The 27,554-nt window shown below is 48.3% G+C and overlaps 2 protein-coding genes across 3 annotated transcripts in view; one reads left to right on the top strand and one right to left on the bottom strand.

The window, feature by feature from the left end:
• The window catches only part of LOC117192251 (epidermal growth factor receptor-like), a 90,340-nt gene that overhangs the window by 34,666 nt on the left and 28,120 nt on the right, over positions 1 to 27,554 (bottom strand). Inside the window, exon 1 of one of the 2 annotated variants that reach the window (XM_033396915.1) lies at positions 6,509 to 7,709. The exons of the other annotated variant lie outside the window; for it this stretch is intronic. Within the exon in view, the coding sequence (XP_033252806.1) occupies positions 6,509 to 6,833 (325 nt within the window). The 5' untranslated portion in view covers positions 6,834 to 7,709. Of the gene's footprint in view, positions 1 to 6,508; positions 7,710 to 27,554 lie in introns of those variants that run through there. 2 annotated transcript variants of the gene reach the window in all.
• Positions 23,060 to 24,148, top strand: LOC117192253 (CLIP domain-containing serine protease 14D-like). The gene has a single exon (XM_033396917.1). It carries the CDS (start codon positions 23,657 to 23,659, stop codon positions 23,972 to 23,974), a length of 318 nt encoding a protein of 105 aa, XP_033252808.1. The 5' UTR covers positions 23,060 to 23,656; the 3' UTR covers positions 23,975 to 24,148.

Here is a 27,554-nt window from a genome sequence, read left to right on the forward strand (position 1 = left end):
ACGCGTCGATGGACGGGATAAGCTGGTGGGTCCAACGCCCCTTAGTGGTCGTGTCCCAGCGCTGTTGCCACCTTCTGAGACTCTCCTGTTTGCACGCCTTGCGTACCTGCCTTTTCGCCGCCGCGTCCATTCCTCTGCCATGTGTTTCCTGGTAGTATGTGGACCGTTCCTCCGCCAGGAATTCCAGGGGCGCTATGCCCGCTATGTCCGAGACCGTTCGGAAGGCACTGGTGATCCGAATCGAAGAGAGGCGGTGCGTGGCTGCCAGACCCCGTGCGTAGCTCGCTGTTCGAAGGGCCTTTGCCCAGATTGGCGCCGCATATAGCATCACCGATCTCGTGACACTCGTTAGCAGTTGTCGCCGCCATTGCTTTGGTCCTCGGCCATGTAGGCCAAGTGCTCCCGAAAGCAGAGACGTGTGTCCACCAGGACACCAAGGTATTTGATAGCGCGCTTAGACGAAACCAGGGTACCTGCCACTGAGATGTTGGCCGTCTCGACTTTCTTCCGGCTGGATACCAGCACTGCCTCTGTTTTGTGGGGTGCGAGTTCGAGCCCGACCAGGTCCAGCCACTGTTGAATGCGCGCTATCGTTTGGTTGCAGGTCGTTTCCACGACGGACAGGTCTTCTGCCACCACTAGGACAGCCACATCGTCTGCAAAACCCACCATGTGTACTCCGTGAGGGAGGCTGAGTCGCAAGATGCCGTCATACATTGCGTTCCACAGAGTGGGGCCAAGCACTTAGCCCTGCGGGACGCCTGCCGATACCTCGTATTCCTCCGTGCCAGCCTGCGTGTCGTACAAAAGCAGCCTTCTCTCAAAGTAGCTTTGTACCATCCGCTGCAGGTACCTGGGTGTGTCGAAACTCTCCAGCGCCCTTAGGATGCAGCTCCACCTCGCCGTGTTGAACGCGTTCTTAATGTCTAGAGTGACTACTAGGCAATACTCTTTCCCGCCGCCTTTCCACCGAGTGCCGGCAATTGCACCGGAGGCAATGTCCACCACCTTACGAACGGCGTCTATCGTGGATCGGGCCTTGCGAAAGCCGTATTGGTGCGGTGAGAGGTCGCCAGCCTCCGCGATGGAGCGTTCCAGTCGCGCGCAAACCACCTTCTCAAGCAGTTTACCCGCGGTGTCGATCAGGCAGATAGGCCTATACGACGACGCTGTCCCCGGCGGCTTGCCTGGCTTGGGAATAAGCACTAGCTTCTGTATTTTCCACCTCACAGGGAACACTCCTTCCCGAAGGCACTGATTTAGCAGCTTCGCAAAGATGTCCGGACGCGTGGAGAGGGCGAGCAAAAGGGCTCTGTTCGGGATAGAGTCCGGCCCAGGAGCCTTGTTCGGCCTGATGCTCCTGGCTGCGCGTTCGACTTCCTCGAGTGACACCTCCTCGATGTGTGCCTGACTGTGCGGTTGCAGTGTGAGGCAACGGACATCCCCGATGTGGTCAGCCCTGTGCGGAAAGAGTTCCTCCACGATGGATCTTGTCGTGTCGGGGTCCGATGGGGGTGCCTGCCTCTTGGCGCAAAGTTTGTTCGTCACCAACTTGTACGCCCTTCCCCATGGGTCCGGCTCCGCAGAGTCGCATAGCTTGAGAAAGCACTGGCGCTTGCTATCCCTAATGGCCGCCTTGAGGGCCCTTCTGCAGTCCCTAAACGTGGATTGCCATTGCGGAAAGGCAGTGCTTCCGCGCGAGCGCTGGTAGCGGTGTCGAGCTTGGTTGCATTCCCGGCGTAGCGCGGAAATGTCCTCGTTCCACCAGAACACAGGTTGGTGGTGGCGACCGTAGTGCTTCCTCTGCGCCATGGTGGCAGTGCATGCTGCCTCCAGATGCTCCATGACATGGTTGGCCATGCATTCAGCATTTCCATTTGCCGTGAGGTTGGACATAAGCTCCATGAACAGGGCCGTATTGAGCGTTTCGGCGCGATAGCATCTCCATTTGGGCGCAGCTGTCTCTACGCTAGACGTCTGTTGGCCTATGTCCCATATAATTGCCCTGTGGTCGCTCCCTGTGTAGATGCTGCTGATGCTCCAGCCCGATGAATTAAAAAGTGAGCTGCTGACAAATGTAAGGTCGATAACAGATCCTATTCCTGCTCTGGAGAAGGTATGCTGGTTTCCCTCGTTGAGGAGCGCGATGTCCAGGGGCGCAATGATCTCCAGCAGAGCTCTACCTCTCGCATTCGTCGCCACGCTTCCCCACTCCTCAGCCCACGCGTTGAAGTCCCCTCCAATGGCTACTGGGTGACGTCCTCTAGCATCAGCCGCTAGGTTGTCTAGAGTACCTGCGAACTCGGAGAGCGTCAGGCTTGGGGCGAGGTAGACGCTGTATATCCACACACCTCCGACCTTGGCGCGTACAAACCCAGCCGCAGCGCTTGAGAGGGAAAGCTGCAATGGCGTGGCCCCGCATAGCCATATCGCGGCCTTTTTGGTGGCATCCAAGATGAACCCAGGGGACTCCCTAGTTTGATATGGCTCGCTGAGGATGGCGAGGTCAATTGCCAATTCTCTTATGGATTGGCTCAGCAGGTCTTGAGCCGCAGCGCAGTGGTTGAGGCTGAGCTGCATAACCTTCAATATTGGGCCGGCAAGCTGGGCACGCTCCTGGCTGCTGGACATCTCCTGCTACCCGCATAATGGTTCGTCTCATTGCTGTTGTTAGCGGTGCAGATGAAACACCGCGGATCGCTTTGACAGGTTGCCGCCTTGTGCCCGTTCACGCCGCATCTGAGGCAGCATCCGGTGCGATCCACCGCGCTCTTGCACCTGATTGCTAGATGCCCAAACTCCAGACACCTGTAGCATCGTCGTTGAGCTGTCCGCTCCCGGATCCTACAGCTTGTCCATCCGACTTTAAGTTTCCCCACCATGAGCAGGGCTCTTGCCTGCACGGGCGGCAGGCACACAACTGCCAGTTGCGTACCAGCGAACGATGGCCTCAGGCTTTTAATGGCGCTGGTGTCCACGCTGTGGGCGTCTATCGATGCAGCTATCGCTGCTGCGATGTCCTCCTTCTCGACCAGGCTGTCAAGATCCCAGACCTCCACGCAGAGTTCTTCTGACACCGCCCTGATGCCCGTCTGCAGTCCCAGTGCCGCGCTGATATCCTCCTTGAGCTTAGCTGTGTTGCTTTTGCTCGCGCCGTTGAGCTCGAGCAGCAGCTCGCCCTTTGCCGTCCTCCGGATTCTGTTAACATTATCCCCTACCTCCTGAAGCTTGCCATCCTGGCGCCTGGTGACCATAAGGAGGATGTCGCTATAGCTAAGCTCGCCCTGGGGTTGAATGATTATTGCGTTTGGCCTTGGCTCGCCCTCACGGGGCTCCCTTTTTTTTCTTACCCTAGGAACCCACCTGCTGCCACTTGAGCTGTTTCTTAGCGGCTGGGGTGGCACCATGGTCCACTGTACCCGAGGGGTTTAGTTCATCCTGGGACTGCGCCGGCGGTTTGAGCTGGGTCGACGCTTGTTGAAGCTTTGTGCCTCTCTGCCTCTTTGTGGGCTCCGCAGCCATTTGAGGCGACTCGCGCAGCCTCTTTGAGCCGGTGTGCGGCGGCTTCGCAGCTGTTTGGGTACCAGTAGTGGCGGTCTCAATTGTCCTGGTGTGCAGCTTCTCGAAATTGTTGACCACCAGGGCCTGAAGGGTTACCACTCTCAGGGCTAAATCTTTCATCACGTTGTCCACATGCCGCTGGTCGTTCATCCACTTGACCAGCTCATTGGCCCGAGTACCCAGGTACCCAGTGCAAATTTATTTGTTCCTTTTGGATATAAAAATGATATGATCTGATCCAGATTCAGCAATCGGATAGATATGGTCGTTATCTATGATTCTGATTTTTAGTTTTCTCGAATCTGCAATATTGTGGATGCAACAGATTTTCGTCCTTTGTGTGGGCGGAAGGGGGTGGGGCGAAATTTTGAGATATACGTTTTATAGTGAGATCTAACAGGAGTGCGGATACTAAATTTGGATACTCTAGCGTTAATAGTCTCTGAGATTTGTGGATGCCCCAGATTTTCGTCCTTTGCGGGGGCGGAAGGGGGTGTGGCGAAATTTTGACACAAAACGGTCAAGGTCCGATATCACAGGAGTGTGGATACCAAATTTGGTTGCTCTAGCTCTTATGGGTTCTGAGATCCTTGAACTCATATTTTGCAATTGGTAAAACCGACCATGAAACCTGTGTGTTAGAGAGAGACAGAGCGAGAAAGAATGAAATTGTTTTCTTGATTCTGGCTATAATAATTATACGATTATAGTCATCCTCTACTATTTGGTTTTTGGTTTTCTCGTATCTTTAAAATTGTGGATGCCACAGATTTTCGTCCTTTGTGGGGGCGGAAGTGGGCGGGGCGAAGTTTTGAAATATTCTTGTAGCAGTTGCTCTAGCTCCTATAGTCTTTGAGCATTAGGCGCTGAAGGGGACGGACAGACGGACGGACGGACAGACAGACAGGGCTCAATCGACTCGGCTATTGATGCTGATCAAGAATATATATATACTTTATGGGGTCGGAAACGATTCCTTCTGGACGTTACACACATCCACTTTTACCACAAATCTAATATACCCCAATACTCATTTTGAGTATCGGGTATAATAAGTGCAGTACCAGGTATCGGACCAATAAAATCTTCCACCATAATCGCGATTATTATAGCCGTTTGCTGCTCAAGTTTCCCAACGGTCCAGCAGCGCCCAGGGGGTTCCATTCGGCATGCACGTGCAGCTTGCGGCAGGGTTTTCTCTAGCCTTTTCCAGCGTATTTGCATACTGGTCGCAGCTGTGCTTGTTTATGGCCATAAAGAAACAAAATAAAGCAACAACTTCGGAGGAAAAAGCTTTAGTGTCAACGAACAGTTGGGCAAAAAAAAAAAAAATTGAAAAGAGTAAAACTCGTACAGAAACAACCAACGCGCAATCATAAGCGATGGGCAGAGCAGAGTCCTTGGGGAACCTATTCGATGTCTCGTTATCGGTTTCATAGCTCGCTTATCTAGCCGTATCCGGCTATTGCGTAGAGCCACTCCATTAGCATAGCCCCCGGGGCTAACTTCTACTCCAAATATTTGCACAATTGCCACCAGCGAGCGGAGGGACGGACAGATATTAATTTGCAGCTACAAGATCACTGAATATCGACTTTCGTTGGCGGGGGGGGGGGGGGGGGGGGGGGGGGGGGGCACGGGCAGGGGCAGGGTGGTGTTGTATAGCGGTGAGGCGGTGGATAGAGCTTGTATTTTTTAATTTTTCTGTTTGCCCGCCAAATGCAAACATTTGCCCCAAAGTACTGCGCAAACAGCCCACAAAACAGGCATAAAGCACGCAACGTGCAGCCCCCAGTCCCCAGCCCCCAGCCCCGCCCCCAATCTTTTCATTAAATTTCGCAGTACCGTTCGTAATGCCGCTGCCGATTGCCAAACGGTTGTTCAAACAGTCGGACGGGACGGACACCGCGGTATTGGAATTCAAATTCTTATTAATTTTCCAAAAGGCCAGCACTCGGCAAAAAGCCATCGCGAAGTCGTCGAGAATCGTCGAGTCAACAGTTTGAGTCGCCATTTTAGCTGGAAATTGTGTCGCTTGTTGCTGTTGCCTCTTCAACTGGTTGCTGACGCTCTTGGAAAGTTCATAGACCAAAAAACTGAACGATCTGTACAATATTCAGTCCGGTTTTACCTTGTACTTTTGACATTACGAAATGCACTCGAACAGAAGGAAGGCAAACGAAATTCTTTCTCTCTGGCTAATCAGTTAGTAGTATTTGTAGTACGCTGTGATATCTGCTGGTGGGAGGTGGCCAGAGAGGTGGGGCAGGGGGCGATAGTGCACACAAGACTCTTTAACTAAGGCAGCGGCAAGTCAAGAGGTGAGCCCTGGGCCAGGGGCAGGTGAGACGGGCAGCAAAGGGCAGGTATAAAGTAAGTAAAAGATATTCGGTTACTTCTGGACCTCGAATGAGGGATACCCTACAGCGCTGCCCCTATATAATCCTATTTCAAAAGGGGAGAGTACTTCCTGCAACCCTAAACCGAATATTGTTCATCCCTGTTCCACATTTCTAGATATTGGAAAGAGTTCAACTACTCAAAGATCCGTATACACCCCACTACTGTTTCCAGGGTAACGATAACACTTAATAAAACAAAATGCAGCCGAAAACGAAGCAACGAAGCAACAGCAGCAGAAGAGGCAAACAGAACCAAAACAAGGCCCAACCGTGCACACGTCCCACGATAAGATAATGGAACCCATAATAGAGCCATATCGGCGGAACGAAACCGAAACCCAGCCGAAACTCGACTAAACCCAACAGAGCTGAGAACCACACTCACTACTCCGATGATATGTTTGTATGGTGGCCATATTGGGGCCGTTTTCGCTAATGATATATGAGCACGGACGCAAATCTACATAAATATGCATTGTGATAGATTGAGGGTTCTCATATCGAGCGGGGGATCCAGATCTGGCCTGGCCTGGCCGGTGACTTACTTTTGCCCTTAACGAACTCGGTCGACTTCTGGTCCTCCATGCTGTTGGCCAGAGTGACGCCTCCCGCGCCCAGGCTCATTCCCAGGGCGTTGTTGCTGTGGCCACCTCCTCGGTTGCCGCCGCGCGGCCTGTTAGAGCTGCTGCGGTAGACATAGCGATCCCGGTCACGGTCTAGGTCCTGGTTGCGCTGCCGATTGTTCTGTCGCGCAAAGCGATCCCGGGCCGCCGACGCGGGCCACACGCAGACGCAGTGGTCCAGCAGTAACAGCAGGAGGGGCAGGCAGAGTCCGTTGCGCCTCCGCAGTAGCTTGAAGGAGGTCCGCATCGTGGTAAAGGCGTCGGAAGGGGGGAATAGCAGCGCAAGGTCTTAGATCATAGGGTTGCTGTTCGCACTTTTGGTTGCTGGTTCTTGGCCTATGGGTCTTGGCCGTGTCCGAGTTTTTGCTTTCTTTCGCTTTCTTTCCCCGTCAGCTTTGCGTGCCGAAAATAAGACTTTTTCATAAATTTTATTTGACTTTTTCACTGCGTTTTTGTTGGAGTGGAGTGGAGTTTTGTTGTATTTTTGTTTAAGCTGTTGTCGTTGCAATTTGCCGTGGTATGGGTGTGTGTTTGAGTGTGTTTACGGTGTGTCAGCGTATCGGTGTGAGTGTTGGAACCAGTTTCAATGCTTCACACTGCCACAAGCCACAAGAGTCGTCCGAAGGCTTTTGTGTACGCGTACTTTGAGGTTAGGGCCCGCGCGCAGGCGCAGCTCTCAGTCGGAGCTTCTCCGAGCGATGATCGCCTTTGTTTTTGTTAAATCGCACAGACACATTTTGCCCTGCCCTGATTTCGGGTGATACGCCACAAATCTGTGCATCCAGCACTTGGACCACTGCTGCGGCTGCTGCTGCCAATTAGCAGAGATTCACGAAAAACACACGTATTACTCAGATTTTCACTTGCTCTCCACCAATGGAATGGTGATCATGCCCATCGGGGGCCGTACTGCGACTGCCACTGCGATTAGCACAGGCAAATTAGCGACGCGACGCGACGCGACGGGTACGAGTCCGAGTCCGAGAGATGCGCGACGATCGATCGTCAGACAGATAGACACTCAGACGGGCGAGAAGGCGGGACGACGACCGACACGACAGATGCAGCATGAACAATTCGCGTCTGCGCAGCAACAAGTTCTCTTCGAGACTGAAGACTGAAACCAAAAGCGAAGCCAACGCTCGGAACACGCTCGCACACACTCGCAGTCTCGCCTCTCCTCTCGCACGAATGCAGGCGAAGAGAGAGCAAGAGTGAGAGCACAGTGTACAGGTAACAACTGTGGAAAAAGGTGAGCGGCTGGAGCCAATATTAAGCGCAGATCAGGTCAAAATAAAACTAAAGCAAAGCGACACACAGCTGCACAACGGCCTCTCTCTCACGCACACAGCCACAGAGAAAGAGAGAGAGACAAAGAGAGAGAGGGTATCAAAGGTAATCGTAAACGTAACGAGGCAGCGTTTTAAAGAGTCAGCGTAACACGAAACTATACGGAATAGCAAGGGATAAACTGTCCCTACTACCAAATGCTCTACTTCTAGATGGCTTTCAGTTATTTGGGGTATAGATAGATTCTATATTAAGAGAGAACAAGGGGCATTGTGGACTTCTTCTTCTCTAGAGATCACAAGCATAGAAAGATTGAGGTATATAAGTTAACACCCTAAGAGTTCAATACTCTTATTTCCAATTAAAACAGAAAAAAGTATAAAAATTCTTGCCCAATAGTTTATTACCCAATTGTAATAACAATGCGCAAGAATTCTGTCACAATTTACACAAAAAGTAAAAAACATTTCCTGCCTAAAACAAGAACCGAAACATTGTATTTCTGGAAGTGCTTATGCGCTCCACTTCAAGTCAGAAGTGCTGACGAGAAACCATCGCCCCCACCCCGTCTTCGACGTCGCGACTGCGATAATGTCGACAATGCATTTCTGATGACTCCGCTGTTCTTCACCCCCAACATTGACCAGCAACATTGACTTCCTATTGCCGGTCAATAACTGCAACTCCGCTGTCGCCACTGACGCCGCCGTCTACAATAATTCTGAAGACCCCCAACAATTCGGCCTCTGCCGAAGTTCCTCTGCCGCGTTCATCGATAGGTTTCTTTAAGAATTATAATTCTAGATTTAAGCAGTCACATTCTGATATTCAATAAAAGCACTTCGCTAAAGTGAACAGAATCAAAATAATCTTTTATTTTGTCCTTCGAATAAGGATAAAATTAACTTATATAAAAAAAGACGAGTATAGGTGTGTTTTAGCATAATCATAATCATGCCCTTCCCGTTGCAAAGTGCATCCCAGCGATAATCTCTTGTAATCCCAACTCTGACAGCTGTGGAGAGCACAGCATTTGAGATTCGCATTGACGGCGGGATCCCCACAGGTAAGATCTTGTGTATGTCCCAACTTCTTGGCTCTATTGTTGTTGTCCGTAACCGTTCAGGTAAAAATATAGCCGCTCTCCCAAGCGCTCTCTCACCTGAGCGAGAGTGTGTGCGTGAGTTGGTGTGTATGGGCAATGTTGCCATATAAGCACACAAGTTCGCCGCCTTCCTCCATCACAGAATTAGTATGTGTACATACAGATCTGTGTGTCTGTGTCTGTATCTGTATCTATGTGCTGAGCCTGGTCTGCGTGGGCCATGGGGGACGGCGTTATGGACTGTTTTTTTGGCCAAGATTTATGTTCGAGCGTTGTCAACATTGTTGGGCCAGATCGGCGGACAGAACGAGAGAGCAGACTTCAGGAAATCTTCACCTGTCTGCAAACCAACCCACAAGTAATCGGGGTTTTTACGCCTGGCCGAAAGGACATCCCTGGCAGGTAGACTCGTTTTGGCCTCTTCAACTGTTTGGTAACAGATTGCCGGCACAAAAGAGGCACTTGGAAAAGAGCAATCATCTTGCAAGAGATGCATTCAAATCCGAGTGCCAGTCCCGGTCCCAGTCCCACGCTGGGACTCAAGAGGCGTTTCATTGTCCCTCGTCGAGCATTGTCTTAGAGCATGAAAAAACTTTTAAATTGAAAACCGTTTCCCATTTTCGCAGTCAGGAGAAAGCCACACGAGCTCAAGCGCCGTTCGTCGAGACTGAGACTGAGGTTGAGGTTCAGGTTCTTCTCCGCGATCATCTCGTGTCGATCTCGATCTCGATCTCCAGCCATAATCAAACATATTAATAGCCGTCTATGCAGACCCCAATCAAAGCCAGGCCCCAGCCCAACCCGTACAAAATCATCTGTCAAAATCGAAGAGCATGCAACTGGCAAGCGCGAGACGAGATCGAATAACGGAGAATCGCGCTGAGAAACATCTCGAAGCCATCTCCAAACCATCTCCAAACCACTTAAGGCACTCCATTCGCACAGGTAAACGCCGCTCGAGAGGTGTAAGAAACCGAATCCCCGACAGACAGATACACAGAGACAGACGAAGACCGAGATTCATATAAATTTGATGAAGCGTACAAAATGCTATGCGGAGAGAAATGTTCTCCCAACCATTCCATCTGTCTATGATCTTTTTGTGTATTCCAATTTCAAAAGAAAGCCTCAAGAACATGGACTCTTGAAACGACTCCTGCCCGCTCTGCAGGTTGTCGGAATCAGAATCATCGTGATCATCGCCATCGCCATCGATGTGGATGAGGATGAGAAGAGTAGTCGATGCGATGCGAGTAGAGTCGAGCCCCAGAGTCAGAGGCTCTCAGCGGCTCTTAGGTTGAGGCGTTACTTTCAAGTGCCACGCAGATTAACAGTAACAAAAGATCGGCTCTGGAGGCGCTCAAGTGTCCCGATATCAGGGTCAGAGGCTCTCAGCGGCTCTTAGGTTGAGGCGTTACTTTCAAGTCCCACTCAGATTAACAGTAACAAAAGATCGGCTCTGGAGGCGCTCAAGTGTCCCGATATTGTCTAGGGCAGAGTGAGGCAGTGAGGGATGGAGGATGATCTGTCTTGAGTGCCCATAGGGCGCAACGAATTTGTTTCTTCAAGAGATCTCATGCACATTTGCATGAAAGTGGCCAGCCCTCTCAGCCAGGGCTAAAGCTCTGCTTTTGGCCAACTTTTAGCGCGTGTCAACCCTAACACCTAAAGCCGCGTAATTGGATTGCTGCCCTTTACAACACCACGTGGAGTGGAGTTGCTCGAGTTCGCCGAGTGCTACAGATGACAGATCGATCGCTTCATCAGCATTCGACTTGTCGCACGGCCGTAAAAAGCTGCTTAGAATTAAACTAATTGCCGAGGCCTCGGCATGATGCGGCACATTTCGCTGCGATAGCTCTGTAGGGCTGTAGCTCTTTCGGCAGGAACATACCTCCGACGACAGCCTGGCTAATTGGTCAGGCGGCAGGGCAGGGCGGTTCTTAACTTTAACCCCAACACAAAACCTCAGCCATAAAGCCAAATACGCAGAAACTTTGACTTTATCTCATCGTTTTAGCATAAAAGTTTTTGCCTTAAGTTTTTCGTTTTTTACTGATTTTTTATACCCGATACTCAAAATTAGTATTGGGGTGAGTGGATGAGTGAGTCAGCATCAATAGCCAAGTCGATTGAGCCATGTCTGTCTGTACGTCTGTCCGTCTGTCCGTCCGTCCGTCCGTCCGTCTGTCCGTCTGTCCGTCTGTCCGTCCCCTTCAGCGCCTAGTGCTCAAAGACTATAAGAGCTAGAGCAACGATGTTTTGGAGCCAGACTTCTGTGATATGTCACTGCGACAAGAATATTTCAAAACTTTGCCCCGCCCACTTCCGCCCCCACAAAGCGCGAAAATCTGTGGCATCCACAATTTCGACGATACGAGAAAACTAAAAACGCAGAATCGTAGAAGATATATCTTCCAGAGTGCAAAATCTGAATCAGATCGTATAATTATTATAGCCAGAATCAAGAAAACAATTTCATTCTTTCTCGCTCTGTCTCTCTCTAACACACAGGTTTCATGGTCGGTTTTGCCAATTGCAAAATATGAGTTCAAGGATCTCAGAACCCATAAGAGCTAGAGCAACCAAATTTGGTATCCACACTCCTGTGATATCGGACCTTGACCGTTTTGTGTCAAAATTTCGCCACACCCCCTTCCGCCCGCGCAAAGAACGAAAATCTTGGGCATCCACAAATCTCAGAGACTATTAACGCTAGAGTAACCAAATTTAGTATCCGCACTCCTGTCAGATCTCACTATAAAACGTATATCTTAAAATTTCGCCCCCCCTCTTTTGCCCACACAAAGGACGAAAATCTGTTGCATCCACAATATTGCAGATTTGAGAAAACTAAAAACGCAGAATCATAGATAACGACCATATCTATCAGATTGCTGAATCTGGATCAGATCAGATAATTTTTATAGCCAAAACCAACATATCAATTTGCAGTGGCCACGCAGCGCCCGACGTCACGCTCAGACTGATTTTCTGTGTCTCTCGCACGCACTCTTTGTCGTGTCGTTTAATATTAGAGGCGTCTGCCGGAGGAGAGCCATACTGACTAAGTATCGGGAATAAGTGTAGAGTTGCGGTGTCCGCAGCAACTCACAACGTTCCCCCTCGTTTTTTTTATTGATTGTCGCCGTCGTCTGCCCGATAAGTTGTTGCTGCTAGCTGTAGCTGTGGCACGACTCACGTTTCAAAAACAAAACACAAAGATCCCAAAAAAAACAACAAAAAAAAAACAACAAAAAACAAAACCAGACAGAAACCCAGGCTTTGAGAGCCGCAGCTTTAAATACCCTTAAATAAGTAGAGTATTTCATTATAAATTTGGATTTCAATTGGGTAGAACTTTGTTGAGTTCTTAAGAGACCTCCAATGACACGAGTGATCGAATCTTTAGAATCGCATTCTGCAAAATTGACGAACATGGCTGTAATGGAATGGATCAATCGCCATCGTCTCTTCGCACCGTCTCATATCCTCTCAAAATCGAAGGTGCCTCTGCCAAAGGGTATGGGGATAAAGAGTGCCACAGCGTCTCTCGGAGACTTTTGGGGCCTCTGCTCTGTGCCTCTCGTGTTTTCGACTTTACGTACGTATCCGTATGTGTTTTCCCTTTCCCGTTCGCCGGTCGCCGTTCGCCTTTCGTTTCTTTTAATGTCTTTGTAAACATAATTGCAACAACTCCAATAACAGATTGTTTGCGCGACTTTAATCGCTTTGTCGTGAAGTGTGAAATATGAGCGGCCAAGTCGCTGGGGAGCTTTTGACGGAGACGGCGGTGGGAGCGTGGAAGCGTGGAGCCGGGGGCCCTGAGAGGGTCTCTGAGTGGACGCCAAATATCGGAGAAAGACGAGTATCTGCCTCTAAAAATACCCACAAAATAATTTAGTTGCTTGCGCCTCAAAATATTTGCAATGTGTGGCTTGTGCTGTTTAAAATATGGAAATTACTGTATGCTCTGAAACATTGTTTTTGATGCGGTCATTTTGTCAGCCAGTAAGAGACAGTGGAGGCAGAGAGAGAGAGAGAGAGAGAGAGGTATGCGGATCAACAAGTTCAATTAGCGCATCGCTTCGATTTGCTAAATTTAATCCGAGCATAAAGCACGAAGGCAGCAACAGGCAACAGAGTGAATGCCACTCCGGTCAGATAAGGAGCAGTGCAGTCCGAGAAGCGGACGTTTTAGCAACGCACACGTGACCAGGATTGGAATGGAGTAGGGCCTGGTCTTCGTTGGGGCCCAGAGGTCTTCCGTCTTCGAGTGCAGGGCGCCCATCGACAAGATGTTGCAACAACACTCGACAGTGCGGCGCGGCAACCTGTGGAGCCTGTGTGCCATTAGCCATGGAGCATGAAACAAAAGCCGAGACAAAGATGGGGCAGGCAGCAGCAGCCACAGCCGCAGCGGTCCGGCCTGCCACAATGCATTTGCGATAAATGGCAGCCATGGCTCGAAGAAGGAAGGCCCTTTAAAGCCACGACAACAACACAACTGAAACGACAGCCAAGACGGAGCGAAGCGAGAGATTTGCGCAGTGAGATAGCTCATTTTGGATCCCATTTGGATCTCTTGCTGGAGCTGAGGCTCAGGCTCTGCTTGTCCGAGCCCGAGCCCGAGTCTGGGCCACTTTTTCGTTTGTTACCTTGGCTAATAGGCGGCTATGTAAGTTGGTTGTTGTACGTGCGGCGACAGAGCAGAGCCTCAGAGTCAGAGCCAAGACCATGATCGTGCTGCTGTTGCTTTAGATGTTCCAGTTGTTGTTGCTATTTCTGTTGCTGTTGCTGTTGCTGTTCTTTAGATGTTGACACCAGCAACAACAACTGCAGCAGCAACAGCAAGAGCAACATTGAGCCGACGACCACAGCCGCATTCCGATATGTAAGGATTCCTGCAGCTTGGCAGCCGCCTCTCCGAAGGGCGAGAGCGAGGCCCAGCAGCATCCCAGGCAAGGTCAATAAATCCAGATGCATGAGAAATGAGGGAACGATCGAGGCAGATCGTGCCATCACAGCAAAGGAAGGTATATCCATTCTGCAATACATTTGCATCCATTAGTCCGATGGCGGGTCTAGTACGATTATATACTATGTAGTCATCCGATTTGGTTCCATTTTGAACTTTAAAACGTACACGTTCTTCCTACAAAGCCTTCTGCTGATCAGCAAAACATATACATAGGTATATACATATGTACTTTATAGGGTCCCATTCCATCTCTAACACCTCCTTGACCCTCTGCCAGGGTATACGAGTCAATAACTCATTTATTATGAGACAAAAGCGTCTCCAAATTCTATCTGCTTGTCACACATTAGTTTTGAACAAAGCTTTCATAATTAGATGAAAATTAATTGTGTGTGGTGTATCTGGGTGTGTGCGTGTGCATGTTACCAACATTCCAATATCAATATTCAAATTCCAATGCTATTAATTTTTTGCGGCTCATTTCAATGCTTATTTCAAAGGAAAACGATTATTTCTGTTGGTTTTTTTCCTGTTATTCTGTCTTTTGCCGTCTTGAGTTGATTTGTGTCGAAGAGAAAACCGGTTCCAGCACAGAAAACATCTCGAAGAGAAGAGAGAAAAATCCATTGCTTCCAATTCCCTTTCGCTTCCCGTCAAGCTGACAAACCACTCACTCACTCACGCAATGGAGGGGGGCAAGACGGTTACCCGTGGATATGCGAATACGCCGTACATCAACTCCTATAGACCTATCAGCACGGAGAATGTTAGATGCATGATGTTCGATGATGGAAGGAAAAAGGAGGATGAAACTGGAAGCATCTCTGACCTTCAGAATACCCCGATGCTGAGTCGGGATTGCTATAATTTGCAGATAGATAGATATTTTCCGTATGTTATATACATATATACTTAGACCACAGAGGACCACAAAGAGACAGGGCGTATTTTTCCACCGAATTTCAATAAATTTGATACCCGTGCGATAACCTACGAGACAACAAAAACCATGCGTTCCAGAAATTCATTTAAAATAATTCAATTGAATAAAAGCAAAGCATTGGGCTCGCCATTAGTTAGTCGCGATGGTTTCATTGCACATAAAGATCGCTGCAGCGGGGCTGGCATTACTCGCCAGCTTTGTACTTGCGGCAAACAAATATTTTACGCAGCAACTCGGGAGACTCTGGCGGTCCGTTGAGCGCTCTGATAAAATACGGACGTAAGCAGCGGTTCGTTCAGTTCGGGATTGATAGCTTCAGACTTACAAATTGCAACGGTCCCACCGTCTTCACGAATGTCATGTACTATATGACGTGGATAGTGCAGACCGTACGAGACCGTAGCCCTACCCATAGGTCTCTGCCGCCGGCGCCAAACCATAGGCAGTGGCCAAAGAGACCATAATAATACCATACCATAATGTAATGCTCCAAAATATGTGCGAGTACGAGTAAAAAATAAAACCAGTAATGTTTCTGGAACTTCTAGAGTGATCTGATCTGATCTAGAAACGGTCTGTTGTGATGATCTTTGCTCTCTAAGATTTACAAAAATATCCCTTCCAGGAATTGGCCATTTTCATTCGGTAATTCGGCTATCAACAAGCTCTGTTCAGAGTATCCCAAAGGGTGGATGGAGTTAAGAGACCCCCGTCCACTGTGGCTCTCCTTAACAAGGACTTTTCTGCGCTTTACAGCATGAGATTCTGCTCCAATCACGAGTATGTATTAAGTCCAAATCTGTAAATCCATGACATATACATATATTCCTCCGAATAGCCACTCGGCCTCTGCTGACCTTTTTCCGAAAAAGATCTGATAACAGAAATAGGTTAGGTTAGGTTGAGGCGGCTGCCGGGCTCGCTCGGAACCCGTCACACTTAGGCCGGTTTCGGCCCGTTGTGATACCGCATAGGATCATTTCCTTCCTGCGTTGTGAGACTTCCTGTCAGCAATTATCCCATCCAGATGCTCTCACAAAGTTCGCTATCCTCCTGGGACATAGTTTGGACATCTCTGAGATGTCGTGTAGAAAGGCTGAGCCCAGGTGCTGTAGCCTTCCAGCCTGTTAGCGTGGGTGCCTATTAGCCAGTGTCCCGTGAGGGAACGTGTGACTACGCTGCACCTTTTCCTGCTTAACTTGATGAGCTCGGAGGTGCGCTTCATGTCCATGGTCGGCCATGTTTGCCGAGTTGTGCGACATCGTGGCACTGTTTGCCACATATCGTTTTTTAGTCGCTTGTATTGCTCCCTTATAATGAGCTTACAGGTGGCCATTGGCATACAGATATCCTCCTTGTCTTGGAGAAGGGGGATTGTAGTGCCAGATCTGGCCAGCTCGTCCGCTATACAGTTGCCCTCGATGTCCCGGTGGCCCGGGACCCAAATCAGGCTAATAGCAAATTGCCGAGCCATCTCGTGCAGAGATTTGCGGCAGTCTGCCACGGTGGCCGAGTTCGAGGAAATCGCGCTTAGCGATTTGATCGCAGCCTGGCTGTCGCTATAAATGTTTAGCTTGGTTGCCGTGACGGAGCCGCTTGTAGGCAGTCTAGAGCCTCCCTGATTGCTATGACTTCCGCTTGAAAGACACTGCAATGATCTGGGAGTCTGAAGGAATGCCTTATGTTTAGCTGTTCAGAGTAGATTCCCCACCCGACTCTGTCGTCCAGCTTTGATCCATCTGTGAAGATGTTTATGGCCCCATCTGGGCCTGGGAGTCCCTCGAGCCAGTCGTCTCTGTGAGAAATGATTGTGTCGAAGGGAGTGTCTGTGTACTCTCTTGGAACTTGGTAGTCTGTTTTTGAGGGGACGGTACTGCTATTATTTATTTACCAGGCTGCTTTTCCAGCAGCTCGAAGCAGCGGTCGGCCAGTGCCGCTTCCACCCACTTCCACTGTTTTCTAGGTATCCGGGAGTCCGCGCTGCCTTTGTCCAGGACGCCAATCAGCGTGATTTCTCTGGCAATCTGCGCGAATGATGTGTTAGGCAGCACTCTGGAGCGCTTCGGTGTCGGCCCCGGAGTCTCTTGCGAGCGATGCCTTTTTGGCTGAGGGGCTTCCTTCTTCGGTGCTTACTTGCCAAAGTTCGGCAGCACCTTCGAGGCCCACTCAACCTTCTTTATCCATTTGTCCGTCGGGCTGGACATCTGGCTTGCGTTCTGCCGACGGAGTATATTGCCAGCACTCCTTCTATCGGCATATGTAAAAGATTTTGCTTGGACACTAGTAGATGGTGACTCATCACCCGCCACTTTACCAGCAGGCAGAGCAGCCGCAGGATTGCATAGCCACTCTGCCAAGGTATCGGTTTTGGGAGCAAATTCACCACCCACCCCGACACCGGGATGGGACCCCTTTGGGCTCTCCCTAGCATCTTCCGCCGCGCAGGTTTTCACTGCTGATTTGCGGGTCGGGCCAGGCCTTTGGGCCGCTGCCTTCCCCTGTTTGGGATTGCTCCCTGTTGGCATTTGGGGAGTGCCAGACTCATTTTGTTTGTTTTTAAATTCTTTCATTCTTTTCCCACGAGCTGCAGAGAAGGGGTACGGTCCGTCCGGGCAGAGATCCACGTTGCCCGGATAAGGCATACTTAGAACAGGGGGCTGCCAAGTCCCTGAGCTCTCCGTTAACGACTAGGCTAGTTTTATATACCGGGCGCCCAGCCAGGCTGACTCTCGGCACGGGTCGAATAACACTCTTAGTCCGGCCCGGTGTGAGCTGAATGTGGGGGGTTGGGATGTGGGTAGGTAGTGTGTAGGGATAGGGGAGTGTGTGAGCTACTTATACGAGGCGGCACCACAAGCGCATCGTCAGTGTTGCTACTTCGCGAACACCCGCTGGCTGTCCGGGGCTGCTTATTTTCGGTACTCTCCCTAGGGATGTCCGATTATTCGCAGCTGACCTACCTATATGACCTATATATGTAAGATTAATAATAATGTATCGTTTATTAATAGTGTTTTTCGAAAAAGAGTACAAAGTGTATGATTTAAGATGTGCAATTAATGAGTCTGTTCTTCCGACTTTTTGTTCAACTTTCTGCTTCTACTTCCAACAACCGACTCCCATATCGATAACCCCTTATCGGTTAGGTCTTTTAAACATCGGTTAAGTCTGGTTATATCGGTTAGGTCTTATCGATGGTATCTTAAGTTCAAATGTTAATTTAGATGGGATAGTGCTAACTGCTTGATACACTGTCCTTTACATTCGGCCCTCCTGCTCATCTTCATCTGTCCCAGATGATAATATATCATCGTTCTCTGAGACAAAACGCCATAGCTTCATATTGTCACTGCTCGTTGCTGTGATATTTGGCCCCTCGACTTGAGCAACCTTTCTGACGTCGTAGCGACCGTTCCGATTTACCTTGGTGACTTCATATGGGCCTAGATACTCGCTGGCCAACTTGCGTCCTGCGACGAACTGCGTCCTCTTGATCGCGACCATGTCTCCTAGTCTGTAGCCGTGCTCAGGTCGTCGTTTTTTATCATAATAGCGCTTGTACACCTCTTGCGCCTTCTCAATGTTTTGTTTCGCTTGGTCACGCAGTTCTTGGCGCTCGTTGTTAAACTGCGTAACCAACTCCTCGTTGAGCACCTCCAATAGTCGACTTTCAGCTTGTCTGTGCATCTTTGTCCCAAACATGACCTCGAATGGCGACGACTTCAACGTAGAATTCACATGCGAATTAATCGCCATCTGGACCTGTGGCACATGCTTGTACCACTTCGTTGACTCCTGAGCTGAGAGCTTTGCGATGATACCCAAAATTGAACGGTTCACCCGCTCAATCTGACCGTTGCCTCTCGCCACACCTGTCGTTGTACACACATGTTCGACTTTGTTCTCGTTAAGAAACTCGCTGAATGCGTTGGATGTAAACGCTGCTCCTCTGTCGCTGACTATGCGCTTGGGAAAACCAAACACAAATGACCAATCTCTCAGCCTCTTCACAACTTCTTCGTGACCTGTTGACTTAGTTGGGAACAGCCACACAAACTTGGAGAATGCATCTACCACAGCAAAAATGTACTTGTGATGCTTGGCTATCGCATCCATTGGTCCCAAATGATCAACGTGCAGCGTGTATAGTGGTGTGTCACCCTTGTCAATGCAATGAAGATAGCCTTCTTGTTTGCCCAACTTTTTGCTGAAAATTATACAACTGATACAATTAGTAATCAACTTATTTACTTTCCGTTCAAGGTGCGGAATCCAGTATTGCTGCTGAACTGAGTGCATTGTCTTCGCTGTGGAGAAATGACCAACTTCATGCGATCCTTGAATGATTTCCCTTTCCATCAGCCTTGGAACCACCAAAACGTCATTGCCATTTACAGATTTGAAGAGAAGACCTCCTTTAAGCTTGTAGTCTTGATATGGGTGCTGCTTCAGGATCTCAACTGTGGCTTTGATGAAATCGTCATCCTGCTGTGCTTTCTTTATCCGAGCTGTTAGCTCCGTCGTCACGAACATGCATGTCTGCGGAAAACGACTGAGACAGTCCACGTGTCTCATTCTGTCCCCTGGGCGGTGTACTGCTTTGAATGTAAAGTCCTCCATATACAGAATCCACTGGGAAACTTCTCTGGGTATATCTACTTTCGTTGTTGTCTGCTTAAACGCCGCACAGTCAGTGGCAAGATCAAATTTGATCCCCAACAGGTAGTGACGAAACTTCTTGAGTGCGAGGTATGCAGCTTTGACCTCCAAATAGTAACTGTGACGTTTGGACTCGGCTTGTGTAGTCTTTTTACTCCAATAGTAAATCGGGTGGAAATTGCCATCAGACTGCTGCAACAGAACTGCTCCGAAACCTTCTTTTGATGCATCCGTGTGGAGTTCCGTTGGCGCTTCTCGTGAGTATAAATGTAATACAGGTGCGATTACATGCAGATTCTTTAAGGTTTGTAGCGACTGTTGCTCTGCTTCGCCAATGTTGAAAACTGCTTCCCTCCTGAGTAGATTCGTGAGCGGCCGGGCAACTTGTGCATAGCCAGGGATGAACTTTCTGAAAAAGCCTGTGAGTCCCAGAAATGCTTGAACTGCTTTAATGTCTTTGGGCGTAGCAAACCGACTGACAGCTGCTGTCTTCTCTTTGCCGGGCCAGATTCTCCCGTCCTCAATGATATGGCCCAGAAAGCTAATGCGTGGCTGCATGAAGCTACATTTCTTCCACTTGATCTTTAGGCCAAACTGCGCAGCTGTCTCCAGGACCAACTTTGTCTTCCTCATGCATACCTCGGGCGACGCGGCGTAAACAATTATGTCGTCCATATAAAGCTGCATAATGTCAGAGTTGATTAATTCTTGAAAAATATAGCTTACGAACCGAATGAACGCAGCTGGCGAGTTCTTGAATCCGAAAGGCGCTTTATTAAACTCGAATAATCCCTCCTTTGTAACAAAGGCCGTATACGACTTGCTTTGCTCTGCACATGGAAAAATCCGTTTTCAAGGCCCATTATGGTAAACCACTTAGCCGACTGCAGCTTTTCCAAGACTTCCTCCATGATCGGGACTGGGAAGCAGTCCAGCAATACCATGCTGTTTAACTTCCTGTAGTCTACGCAAACTCTAAGTGTACCATCTTTTTTCTTCACGACGACAACTCTGCTCGCTACATTTGAAGACGACTTGCGCACGATTCCTTGCTCGATCCATTCTTCGACTTGCTTCTTTACGGCACTGGCTTCGTCTGTTGATAAACGACTCGGTGAGTGATGAAACGGCTTGATTAATCCGTCGGGAACTATCTTCAGTTGGATTGGAGACTGCTTTGCAACTTCTGTGGGCATTTGGTAACTGTTTCTTATCATCTGTTCAACGTCTTTTCGATATTGCGGCGGAGCTACAAAGGATGACTCTTCAGTTACATTATATATAAGAGCATGCTCATCTGTTGGCACAGGATCTGCGTCATGCTTCAAAAACGTGTATCCTTGCATATCAGCGACGAAACGGAACTTTTTAATGAAATCATGCCCCAAAAGTGCGTCGAAATCAATCTGGCTACTGGGGACTACTAAAAGCTTCTGTGTGGTCAGCAACTTATCCACGGTAACTTCTGCATTAAAGTATCCAACAGGCTTTGTTGATATCTGACCCAGACCGCGCAACATAGTTGTGCACTTCAAAAGTTTAACGTTTTTCATGGTCTTCAACATACTCTCTTTGATTATGGTTACATCCACAAGACAGTCAACAACAATGCCGTTTATTTGAATTTTTTTCATGCGACTGCGATCCAAAATGACGCGAACTTTATCAACTTTATCAGCTTCATAAGGACAGTTACGCGAAATGTGACCATTCTGATTGCACTTAAAACACTTCGTTTCGGCTTTGCAGCCTTTGCGTTTGTGTTCTCCTGATCCACAGTTATAGCAATATTCTTTTTTACCGCTTTGCCCACTTTGCTGCTTGAAACTCGTTTTATGCTGTTCGTTATTGCCCTTCTTCTCCGATATGTTCAAACGATCATAGATATCGAACTCTTCTTTCAAGGCCCTGAAGGTCTTACAGCGATACATGGCATACTTATACTCGTTTCTTATGTCCAGACCGTTCACAATATGGCTTATAACAGCCGCGTGTTCAACATGTCCGACTGCTGCTATTTTTCTCATCTGCAGCAAGTACTCGTGCATCGACTCACTACTCTTCCTCTTTCTTTCTTGCAGCAGCTTATGAATGTCTGCACTGTTATAGCTACATGTGAATTCATCCAATAATACGTTCTTGAGTTCCTCATAGGTGCACACGCATTCAGCTTCAAGGAAAAGTTTAGCTGCACCGGTCATTTTTCCTCTGGCCTGCACATACTTTTGCTTTTCAGTAAGCTCATATGCGTCGGCATTTTTTTCGAATATCTCAAACTATTTTTCTATGGGAACCGATTTTCCATCACAATCGCTCACAACTTTTGTAAAATTATCTGGAGCAATCTTCATTTCTCGTTGCTCATCGCAAAGCAGTTTCAAACTTAGCAACTTTATCATTTGATCAATCTTGTCATCAGTATTGTTTTCTGCATTTTCTAAATCTTCCATCTCGTTTGCACTCGGGCGCGACCTTCCTGGTACAGCTTCTTCCTTCTCTCTCTCTTTCCAGTGCAACGGCGGCGGTGTTTGCATCATTTTGCGGCTCTTTTTGACTTGTGTCTGTGTACCCGACGAGTGCTTGTATTTTCTGTTTATAAGTGTGTATCACACACAACGTGTCTGTGCGTGTTTTTTCTGCTTGTGTACGTACTGCGCACGGACAAGGCGACGCTGCGGCGCGACAATGTATTTCACAATTTTCCAACCGAATTAAACGACCGATCTTTTCTTAAACTCCGTGTCTACTGTTAGGCTCACAGAATTTGGATTGTTCAACTTAATGTTTATAGCCACCAACAACAACTTTACAACTTTATGTAGCTACAAACAACAACTTTAACAACTTTTCAACAATCCTCTTCTTGCATCAGCTTCTGCTTTCTTCTGTTTTTCTTTTTCACACACTCCGAGCTCTGTATTCGACGCGGACGACCCCCCAAATGTAAGATTAATAATAATGTATCGTTTATTAATAGTGTTTTTCGAAAAAGAGTACAAAGTGTATGATTTAAGATGTGCAATTAATGAGTCTGTTCTTCCGACTTTTTGTTCAACTTTCTGCTTCTACTTCCAACAACCGACTCCCATATCGATAACCCCTTATCGGTTAGGTCTTTTAAACATCGGTTAAGTCTGGTTATATCGGTTAGGTCTTATCGATGGTATCTTAAGTTCAAATGTTAATTTAGATGGGATAGTGCTAACTGCTTGATACACTGTCCTTTACATATATATATAACAGAATTAAATATAAAACAAATATTTTCTAGGAACTCTGGCAATTAACTTTTCACTCGCGATAGGCAACTTTTAGAAGAATTCTTATATTAGGACCCCTGTCGCTCCAGATCTGCCATTAGTTCTTCCGAGGCTCCGCCTGAAATGAAGGTCGCAGTGGCTGGAATCGGAATTCTCGCCTGCCTGATCCTTGAGCTAAACCAGGGATCGACGACGTTTCTCGAAGAGAATTGCGGAGACACATGGGGCATACCCGTCACGTATATGCAAACATAAACGCCAATCCGTGGATGGGGTCCAATTTCCTGTGCGCAGGAACACTCATCCACTGCCGTACGTATTGCCATTGCGATTTCACTCGAGTTTAATTTAGGCTTTTCTTCGCTTCAGGCTTTGTTTTGACAGCTGCGCATTGCATAGCGGAGGGAGAGATAATGTGAGTTCCGCGATGGTTTGTCCAAATAGAATATATAGAAGAACAGATATCGAAAAGGTGCTATTTCCCCCAATCAGAACCGTGCGTTTGGGAGAGTACGATGTGGAGAAGGTGAGGGACTGCAGGGGAGCGGACTGCATCGCTCCTTACGAGTACGAGGTACTCCTGAGGAGTACGAGGTGAGCAAGGCCTATCGCCACCGATATTATTCAATATCCCGCCGCCAACATGACACAGGTTTGCTAAGATTAAGCCGCACAGTACAGTTCACAGGTAATCAGATTACTTGGAATCCCATATTAATACTAAAAGCATTTCCAATTCCCCGCAGAACACATCTAGCCGATCTGCCTGATCGTAGGAGCCGATCAGAGAAATGTAGACATTTTCCAGTCGTTCATTGCCACCGGCTGGGGCATGACCCAGGACCGCACTTTTAGCCGCACCCTTAGGACCATCGTCCTTAATCGCTTAGACATCACCGAGTGCTCGAAGAGGTTCAATCTCGACATTGGTGGGCATCAGATCTGCGCTGGACACTCGACGGGGGACACATGCAGTGGGGACTCTGGCGGTCCTCTGGGCAAGTGGGTGCGGCACGAGGGCAAACTGCGCTTCGCCCAAATCGGGATCATCAGCTACGGCAGCGCCCAGTGCGTTGGCCCGAACGTGAACACGGATGTCACGAGACACATGTCGTGGATAGAGAATATTTTGCGAGGACAATTGATTTGATACGATAATATTTATACGTTAAAATTTCAATGTTGCCCGTTTTTGAATTTGAGCAGCGCCCTCTGTAAGGGCGGAAAAATGTTTTCACGCCATCTATTGGCTAATAATGCAAGTCCCAAGAATCCAATCTATGGCCAGCAGAGGGCGGTAAGGTAATGTGGATCCTGAACAGCTTATGTCAGATGTCGATAAAATGTAAAGTGTAAATACAAAAATCGTAGCATATTTTTGGGTGCAAATGTACAATTCGAGTCGAAATGTTGGCGCGATTTTCAAGCAGTAAATATTTCTTAGTTTTCTGGAAGAAACTAAAACAGGGAAGAGGGTTTAAAAACAAAAAAAGTGCAGGTTCCTTGCAGCGACCCGGCCACTGTTCTATAATCGTCGCAGGGTAAGTGTAAAGCCACCATCAGCATTTGCATGGAAAAATGAGGGAAAAAGATTCTAGCTCAACAGCCGAATGGTAATTCTTTTAACCCTTGTGTGGCATGGCCACGGGTCATGCGGCTCTCATCTGCGCGTACAAATGGTGGGAGTGAGACGCGACTCCGGTTTGACTTTGCGTCGGCGTTGGCGTATCCGCACTCACATGGATCGCCAAAGAACACCCGATGCGGGCAGCGAGGCGTGAAGTTTGCTTTGCTTTGGCGCGGGGAGTTGGTAGCGGGGGCGGGGGCGGGCGCGCGTTGGGAGTCCCTTTAGCCGGGGCAATTGCGTGTGGATGTCGCCACCACCGAAAAAGAGCATTGGGCCAGGGCCAAAATGGGTGGCAGGGGCGCATTGCGTTGAACAGTTGAGCAGAGCCTTTTGTCCCATTCTGAAAGAGAGTAGAATGCAACAATTGGTGGCAGCGATTCTGGGGCAACCAGCCGGGCATCTGTTGCACACACACATACCCTTACCCGACTCGTACTAGCAGAGTTCTTGCCATAAAACACTTCAAGCATAACTTTGGCTTCCACTCCATTCCCCTCGCGACCCATGGCGGCATTCCTCTCCACGACAACGGGGTGGGTCCAAAACAATTGTGCCACGCTGCGACTGCGCTGTCGTTCCGCTTGCTGCCACTGCCTCCGCGCCTCCGCGCCTGCCGCTGCAGTTTAAAGTTGAATGCAGCATTTGAATACGATAGAAGCGATGGCTATGGGATGGCGATGACGATTGCCACAGCGCTACATTAATGAATTCTCGATTGCTTGGCATTGCTTCTCGATTTTGTCTCGTTTTTTTTATACCCGATAGTATTGGAATATATTAGATTTGTGGTAAAAGTGGATGTGTGTAACGTCCAGAAGGAATCGTTTCCGACCCTATAAAGTATATATATTCTTGATCAGCATCAATAGCCGAGTCGATTGAGCCCTGTCTGTCTGTCCGTCTGTCCGTCCGTTCGTCCGTCCGTCCCCTTCAGCGCCTAGTGCTCAAAGACTATAAGAGCTAGAGCAACGATGTTTTGGATCCAGACTTCTGTGATATGTTACTGCTACAAAAATATTTCAAAACTTCGCCCCGCCCACTTCCGCCCCCACAAAGGACGAAAATCTGTGGCATCCACAATTTTAAAGATATGAGAAAACCAAAAACGTAGAATTGTAGAGAATGACCATATCTTTAAGACTGCGGAATCTGAATTGGATCGTATTATTATTATAGCCAGCATCAAGAAAACAATTTTATTTTTTCTCGCCCTGTCTCTCTCTAACACACACGTAGCATAGGCGGCTTTGCTTAGAGTAAAACATTAGCGCCTAGATCTCAGAGACTATAAAAGCTAGAGCAACCAAATTTGGTATCCACACTCCTAATATATCGGACCGAGACGAGTTTGTTTCAAAATTTCGCCACACCCCCTTCCGCCCCCGCAAAGGACGAAAATCTGGGGATATTCAAAAATCTCAGAGACTATTAAGGCTAGAGTAACCAAATTTGGTATCCGCACTTCTGTTAGATCTTACTATAAAACGTGCATCTCAAAATTTCGCCCCACCCCCTTCCGCCCACACAAAAGACGAAAATCTGTTGCATCCACAATATGGCACATTCGAGAAAACTAAAAACGCAGAATCATAGATAATGACCATATCTATCAGATTGCTGAATCTGGATCAGATCAGATCATTTTTATAGCCAATAGGAACAAATCAATTTGCAGTGGCTACGCAGCGCCCGACGTCACGCTCAGACTGATTTTCTGTCTCTCTCGCACGCACTCTTTGTCGTGTCGTTTAATATTAGCGGCGTCTGCCGGAGGAGAGCCATACTGACTTAGTATCGGGTATAACCGTAGAGTTGCGGTGTCCGCAGCAACTCACAACGTTCCCCTCGTTTTTTGTTGTTTTTTTGGAGTCCACTGAATTTGCTTTAAAAAACCTCGTCACGAGCAGCGGCCGCCCAGCTGACTAATTGCCGTACAAACCTTTAATTATCGACTTGCAAGCCTCTAGAGAGCCGATCGGCATCGACATACACATCCAAATCTGATTCAGACATTTGCCACCAACTCACCTGCAACGAGAAGAAGCCAAATGGTAGAATTAGTTTTCGTGGCATTAAGTGGGGTTTGGGGGGTACTGCGATTAAGGGTCGATCGAACTCTGCTACGCTACTGCTTTCCCAGCACTTACAACACTTTTATTGTGGAAGCAAGAATCGCATTTGCCCCAAAACACAGTTGCAGATTGCAATTGCCAATGTCATTCGCATGTACATCAGGGGGTAGGAAGGGACAAAGAAGGTGTAGAAGATCGGGGAGGGAAAACACATGTGGAGGGAGAGCCAGATGCCGGCCTTTGGATAATTGTGGCTTAGCAGCACTACAGTTTTTGTTGCTTTTGGTGCCTTCGTTGAAGCTATGTGTCGGGTCAAGCAGCTTAAATATTTTAAATTATTGCCAGTGGTGCGGCCCAAAGGAAATGCATTTTGGTGTTGTCCTTTCCAATGCCCCCACTGCAAAGATCATTTGCTACCGCATATGCGCATGCAGCGGAATTCTTTCGTCTCCTTATGTCGCAATCTCTCGGACTCGGCTTAACAGCGTCCCCGAGCAGCTCTAACGCTCTCGGGCTATCATACGCTCTCGCTCGCGTCTAAGCTTGCTGCATAGGGCCCGGCAATTTGGCCCGGCAATTTGGCCCGTCAGCCCTTGCATGGGCAGTCTTGAGCTAATCGTCGCAGCTATTAGACTAACATCCTCGCATCAATCGTTCGCCCCAATCATCCCCATATGTACATACGCGATAAGTTGGTTTACATATGCAAAAAAATTGTGAATTATAAACAGCCTCTCGACTTTCATTAACTTCAAATTGCAACAGTTGTTAAAAACGCTTAATAGCTTAACATTTGGTGACCCCGACGTGATTGTGCAATAAATAATCCATCAGTGCAATCACAAACTAATATAGCAATCAAAGATCTTACCTAATTGCCATCTCAACCAGTGTCATCGACCACATAAGTTATCCATACATATATACACCGGCCTCCCCTGCATATTCGGTAGTGCACGGAGCTGTTGGCTTGCGCTTCTCTTTTCGGTCATCTTCCCGCAAGAAACGTTTCTTACACCGGTCGCCTTTGT

Source organism: Drosophila miranda (genome assembly GCF_003369915.1).
Source record: "Drosophila miranda strain MSH22 chromosome Y unlocalized genomic scaffold, D.miranda_PacBio2.1 Contig_Y2_pilon, whole genome shotgun sequence".
NCBI classification, from domain to species: domain Eukaryota; kingdom Metazoa; phylum Arthropoda; class Insecta; order Diptera; family Drosophilidae; genus Drosophila; species Drosophila miranda.

Coding starts and splice junctions, on each gene's coding strand:
- LOC117192253 (XM_033396917.1), top strand. CDS start 23,657: ATGACCCAGGACCGCACTTTTAGCCGCACCCTTAGGACCATCGTCCTT.